Below are 6,758 nucleotides of genomic sequence, written 5' to 3'. Positions count from 1 at the left end.
TATATATATATATATATATATATATATATATATATATATATATATATATAAAAAGTGCGGTCTAAATTAGCGCGTTGACACATAAGATTAATTTTTTCAGTTTAACGTGTTAAAAATGTTTTATGCAATTAACGTAGGAGTTTTCAAAACTGTCCTGGAGCGGCCAAGCACTGTCTCCCTCATCTAACACACCCGATTCAACTCATCAGCTCATAAGCAGAGACTTTAAGACCTGAAGTGGGTCAGAAAAGGTAAAGAGTTGTGAGAAAATATGATGCGTGTCAGATCCGCATCATCAGCAGTGGCAGCAAAAATAACCTAATAACCAGCTGCTGTGACATCTGTTAATCAAAGAACAAAAGAAAAAAAAAAAGAAAGAAAAAAGGAGGAAATCAATAACTTTTGTAGCTTTAAGCATTAATCTTTATTTAATTTAGAATTTAGTGTTTGATAACTTTATTAAATGTCCTACTTGCTGAAGGGCACAGGAAGCTAAATATGACATTTAATGGGTTTTTGTGTGAAATTTGTTTTAAGTTCACTTAAATTAGAAGTTGTTATTTTTAAAGTCAAATAAATGTTAAAATTGATAGCTCTCAATTATACTGTAATGTTGAATGGCTATAGTCAATGGTTAAATATTACGGGGGGAAACTATTTCATAGAGACATCAGTAGTATTGGTAGGGCTGTCACGATAACAACTTTTTGTTGTGCAATATATTGCCCCAGAAATAATTGCGATAAGCGATATTATTGTCATTTTAAAGACCATTTTATGCCACTGAATGGGTATTTATACTTATTTAGCCTATACTATACCATCCCCAGCAAGTAGACACACTAAAAATAGGTCAGCTGACCATTATTTATCATATGTGTATTAAGTCTTTAGATAAAAAAAGGTGTTAAACAATAAATTGATCAATAATTGACAGTGACGAAGCATTTAGAGCAGCACACTTGTCACCTGTACACAGTCAGGACTCAGGACACACAATTCAGAGGATTCATGCTCATAAATTCTCTCTTTATAGCCTTTTTCCCCCGCAGGAGAATTAAACGTTGTTTATGTTTTCAAACATTGCCATCGGATCTATGAACAGCAAAACAGGAACAGCTGAACGACCCTGCACAGGCTTGCTGACTAGACTGTGACGTCGTGCTGCAGACAGACAGACAGACAGACAGACAGACAGACAGAGAGAGAGAGAGAGAGAGACAGAAAAAAGATGTTCATTCAAAGCGTTCCTTCGCATCATAGTAGACATTTACATTTACACTGGATTACTAATTTAGTCAAAGCCGCTAAAAAAACAATACACCTACCGTCTTTCTAGCATTTGGTCGTTAGAATCACATCAGGAGGGTCACATTCCCGCGCGCTCTGACACGGAATTATGTGTGGCGTGGAGAGAACGTGAGTACTTTTGTCATGTTTCACACCACAGAGTTATTATGGCTTACTGTGAATATTATAAAACTCACTGAACACCAGAACTAGTCGGACCCAGTTAATTACTTTGCAGTATTTTTTCGCAATATGAAGAATCATGTCAAAACTAGGCAGTGGCGTGCACAGTCCTCCGGAGGTGCAGGGGAGGGTGGCATTATGAGAGCGATCCGGGGATTTCTTCTCGATTAATCGGACCGAAAGTGCACTTTAGCGTCGGCAATTAAAGGGGCAGGCTGCAGACCCCCCCAGCCCCCCACTTTTTGCCATTGAGATGACTGAGAAAATTAATTAACCGTATATGTAGGCCTATCCATATTATCCTTGTCAGTGTGTCAAACACAAGTTAGCAAAGCTGGAGCAACAGTGCTTTTGTGTGTCCCCTTGGGTTTGAAAATGTCATCATGTAGTTCAATCCCATTTAGAGGGAGTGATAATCCCATAATAGTCACCCTGCCCAACTGTACAAACAGCTCCCCCGTGAACTTTAAACTAAAGGGACTAAAGTGTTTCTTATTCTGTTAGCTTATAAATATGCAGTCACTCATCTAGCCATGAAAGTTCACCCAAAAATTAAAATGATGCCATTTACTCACCCTCATGCATGCATTCTTTCTTCTGTGGAACACAAAAGACAATAAAAAATACAATTTGTCCATACAATTAAAGTCTTTTGGCTTTTGTTATGGACTCCATTGACTTTCACTGTGTGGCCAGAAGCAATTGAAACATTCTTAAATATCTACAGCTAAAAAAGGAGTCTATTTGGGGACATATGTGGTCAGATTTATTTCTGTGAACTGCATAATCTAATAACCTGGATATGAGATCATAGTTCATCTGTTTGTTCATTGAAAGACAGTTCCGTGAATGTGTCTAACAATAAATGGGAAAGATAAAGACAACTAAGAAATAATAACAGCTGCACAATATTGAATTACAATAAAATACTCTGTTGATTGGACAAGCAAATTTACAGACACCACACAAAAAAATCCACAAATCGTATCTATTTTGAGAGTACAACGATGGAAGTTATTATTTATTTTACACGGCTTATACATTGTGTTTAGACTGTGTCATATGACACTTCTGACACATCTGTCCTTATTAACAAAAGCTGGTGAGTTTGGAGATGTTAAGACCATAATGTTTTGTATATTGACACAAAGGAGGATATTGATCCTTGATGTCTCAAACTGTTTTACTGTAAACAGACCAGATGATATGTAAAGAAAAAAAATGAACTCTAATAAACTTGAACGACCATGTATGGAAAAACGTTTGTTAAATAGTTGCAACAGAAAAATGCATTTCTTTTTTTGTTCATCACTTCAGATGTTACATGAACATTCATCTTATTGCCAAGATATATTAGACATTAAAATCAACATGATTATTAAAAAAAAAGAGGTTATAGTTATAGGTAACAGGTTATGTATTTTGTATATGCATTGTATATAAACCATAATCCAATCAGGTACTTAGCATGAAGTTAAAGCTATGCATAAAAGTATGTCAATGAAATCCTTTTTTAAAGACTTATCCTCTATAATCTGTCAAACTTTTTACTCACCCAGTGTATCATCACTGTACCAGGCACCATTAACACAGAACCCAAACATTTCTACATATATACTGTAGACCCCATATAATCTCTTGCTGTATGTTCAGCTCTTTGTAAAGAGCATTTTGATATTTTATGCAAACTTTATGTTGTCTGTAGAGCAAGGCAATATACCTGTTGAATTATGTAATGGCAAATTAATGTAAAAGTCTTCTTATAAACATGTCTTTGCCTTTATGAAATTTTGTGAGATAAATAGCCCCACATAATCCAATGTTGTACAACAATTGTATGTGTACAAAACATTTAGATTCACATTTCTAAGTTCTCCAACAAATGTTGATGAGTAAATCATATTTACTACAGTCCTCTTTCACCTTTCTGAGAGCTTTTCAGTGGTTCTTCCTCACCTTGATAAAACAGCCAATACACTGTAAGAATATATAGGGCAAAACATGCAATGAAGTCATAATAATATGCTATGACCAAAAACACTATCAACAAAAATGTGTATCTAGTCACCCTTGACATATTGTCATAGGACAGAAACTCTTTCCACCACAAGACATTACGTCCAATGACATGTTCATTCCCATCCACTAGGGGCAGTGTAGCTCTCTCCAGCTTCATGTTGTACTCAATATTTGTTAAATCCTCTAGGGAACTACTCGGCTGGTCCTCGTCCATAGACTCAGAGATTGAAGGCATAGCTAATGGCCTTCCTCTGCTCAAGGAGGGTCTTTTGCCATAGCTTCCACTCATTGCGCCTTCTCTGAATACTGACTGTTGTGAATTCCTCAGACTGTTCAGGTACAGCTCCATCTCATCATCTATCTGCGATTCTGTTGAGGTATTGTCTTCAACGTTTTCAAGATCTCTGTTCACTGAGTCTTTTGCCAGGCGTTCCATGTTTTCCAGCATACTGTTTACATCATCAATAGTTTCCCATTCCCGTTTCACACTTTCACAGCACACATTCTCTTCTTTATCAATAAAGTCAATGAGGTTCCAATCATTCTCCATAGCTTGCATACTTCCACTGAGTTCAATATCAGTCTTTTGAGATGATTCTTGCCAAGATGTAGCAGTTTCCTCACAGATCTCTAATCCATGGTTGATGTGTATGTCCTCTTTTTCTGAGTACTCACCTAGAATTTCTATTTCATTTAAGTCAATATGATGTTGTGGTAATGATTTAACAGTGTCGGTACTAATGATCTGCTTCTGCTCCTCTGAATCTTGAGAAAGCAGATCATGTGCATCTTCTTGTTGTTTCTTTTCTCTCTCAGTTTCCATTGCATCCAAGTCCTCTTCATCGTCTATATATTTCAACTCATCTTCAATGCTATTTATTCCTCCTTTCATTTCATGTTTTTCTTCTGCACCTTCTTGTTCTTCTGGTTCTTGTTCTTTCTCCTCTTTGTCTTGTTTCTGCTTCTCCATCTGCTTAATTTGATTTCCATTTCCCTTTTCTTGCTCTTCCAGGCTTTTGTGAATTTCTTCTATCTCTTTAATCACTGATGTGTTACATTCTCCATCAAAATTAATAATACTGGAGCTCTCCATCTCTGAAGTCTGTGTAGAAAAACCCATGAGCATTTGTTCCTTCTTTTCATTAATTTGGCAGCTCTCCAAAGTATTGCTCATATTTATCTGTGTGTTCTCCAATTCTGTATATGGTTCTATTGGCATAGTTGTTGCTATTGCTAAATGAGAAAGTTTTTCAATGCTCGATCTCATCTCACACCAGTCAGACTCTAATTTATCATCAGAGGAACCCAAGCTGATCCTTGTGGGGTCATCTGGAGATTGGGCAAGAATGCAAGAGGTGCTGATTGAATATTCTGTTTGCACTGATATATTTTCCTCTTTGGTGTAGATATTTGTAGGGTCTTCCTGGTTTTGTGACTTTTCAGTTTTTATAAAGGACCTCTGATTATCCAAACATGAAGTTTTGAAAACCTCTATGGGTAATGAAGGATGGATCTGTTCAGGTAGGCTGTCAATATCGTCTTGGTATGGGTGAAGATTTGGGCTTGATTCCTTCCAGATCCAGGGACTCCTCGTCCTCATCCCAGGGGCAGGATCCCGGCAAGCTCAGTATGTTGGAGCTGGCCCCAGTGGGACTGCACAGTTCTCCCACAGACTCCATCAGGCAGTGTGGCACAGAGTGAGAGGAACTCAGCCGGTCAGCCAGCAACTGACGTGCTGTGACTTAACTTATGGAATCAAGTTACATTTGACATTGTAGGGAAAAGCCAACTCTATATTTAGGGCAGAAACAACTTGAGCTATGCAGTCAGAGCTCAGGGGACCCATGAAAAAATATGTTGGAGGCACGCTTCAAACAACATAACATTGTCATGAATACACAGTAGTGATGCGCAGAGTTATATCGATAATCCGTGGGTCGGGTAATAAAAAAATACATACAAACGTAAAACTTTGTTAAACTTAACAAACATTTTTTAACATGTTTTAAATGCATTTATTCATCAGGCAGACTAATTTCTAACGTTACTAGATCTGCTGTTAACAATGAACCATCCATTCATCATATCATGCAGATCTAAGAATTAGAATCTTTGTAATGTAACGATCGGGTGCGGGTTGGGACAGATATCTAAATCAGAGAAAAATACAGGTGTGGGTGGGTGGCATGTGGATAATTTATTTGTAGCAGTGGATTCAGGTGACGTTTGAGCTGATCCGCGCATCTTTAATACACAGACAGCAATTTTATCTGTCAGTGTTTTTAAGGAGGCGATTAACGGGATAGTTCACAAAAATTTAAATCCTGTCATCACTTACTGATTACTCACTTACTCGCCTTCATGCCATTCCAAAACTGTTTTCTGTGTAACATAAAAGAAGATAATTGACTGTACCCCCCCCCCCCCACCCAACAAAAAAAAAAAAACAAAAAAAAAAAAAAAAAAAATCCCCACCTTCATGCCATTCCAAAACTGTTTTCTGTGTAAAATAAAAAAAAAAAATTGACTGTACCCCCCCCCCCCAAATTAAAAAATAATGGCACAAAAAAAAACATTTGGAATTCGCCCATAAACATTATTAAAGACAAGTGAACAGTCAGTAAATAAAAACTAATGAACAAATTACAAGCAATAGCACAACTGAATATATAAAACAAAGATACAAATGACACGATGCTTTAGGAAAATAATCAGACGGGATGAATGAGAATGCAAATTCACTCTCTGACAGCAGGTGGTGCTTATGGAACAGCAGCAATGTAGTGCTCCCTTTCAGTCAATCACTCTCGACGTAACGTCGGTGACCGACGAATTGGGATCTCGCTTAGAGAGTTGAAAAGAGCAAACTCTCCCCGACGCAGAGGATCTAATTTCTCGGTATGGAGTTGGATTTGGTCGAACAGACAGCACGCCTCATAGAGGAATGTGCGCAGTCGGTGCTGAACTGCTTGAATTCATTCAAGGGCAGGACAGCGGTCCCACTGAACACCATCACTTTGGCGAGAGCACCATCTACGAGACACGCTTACTCCTTGAAGTGAAACCTGTTTGTCGAGTGGTGTTCTTCTCACCGAGAAGACCCCCGGAAATGCCCGATCAGGGTCGTGCTTTCCTTTTTACAGCAAGTGTTGGAGCGAAGGCTGTCTCCCTCCACCCTTAAAGTCTATGTCGCTGCGATTGCTGCTAACCATGACCCCGCGGAAGGGAAGTCAGTAGGGAAGCATGACCTGGTCATCAGGTTCCTT

The 6,758-nt window shown here is 38.1% G+C and overlaps 2 protein-coding genes across 2 annotated transcripts in view; both read right to left on the bottom strand.

Annotated features, from left to right (window-relative positions):
• Positions 1 to 3,077, bottom strand: part of LOC107575911 (probable methyltransferase BTM2 homolog) — an 11,732-nt gene extending 8,655 nt beyond the window's left edge. The window contains exon 1 of the mRNA XM_016262226.1: positions 3,049 to 3,077. Coding sequence (XP_016117712.1) covers positions 3,049 to 3,077 — 29 coding nt within the window. The remainder of the gene's footprint in view (positions 1 to 3,048) is intronic.
• Positions 2,963 to 5,092, bottom strand: LOC107575900 (rRNA-processing protein EBP2-like). Its single transcript, XM_016262219.1, has one exon. The coding sequence runs from the start codon at positions 5,090 to 5,092 to the stop codon at positions 3,380 to 3,382; it is 1,713 nt and encodes a 570-aa protein (XP_016117705.1). The 3' UTR covers positions 2,963 to 3,379.
• Between the last annotated feature and the right edge of the window lie 1,666 nt (positions 5,093 to 6,758).

This window comes from Sinocyclocheilus grahami, unplaced genomic scaffold, assembly GCF_001515645.1.
Source record: "Sinocyclocheilus grahami isolate Dianchi unplaced genomic scaffold, SAMN03320097.WGS_v1.1 scaffold31.1, whole genome shotgun sequence".
Taxonomy (NCBI): domain Eukaryota; kingdom Metazoa; phylum Chordata; class Actinopteri; order Cypriniformes; family Cyprinidae; genus Sinocyclocheilus; species Sinocyclocheilus grahami.
This window is presented reverse-complemented; position numbering and strand designations above follow the sequence as displayed.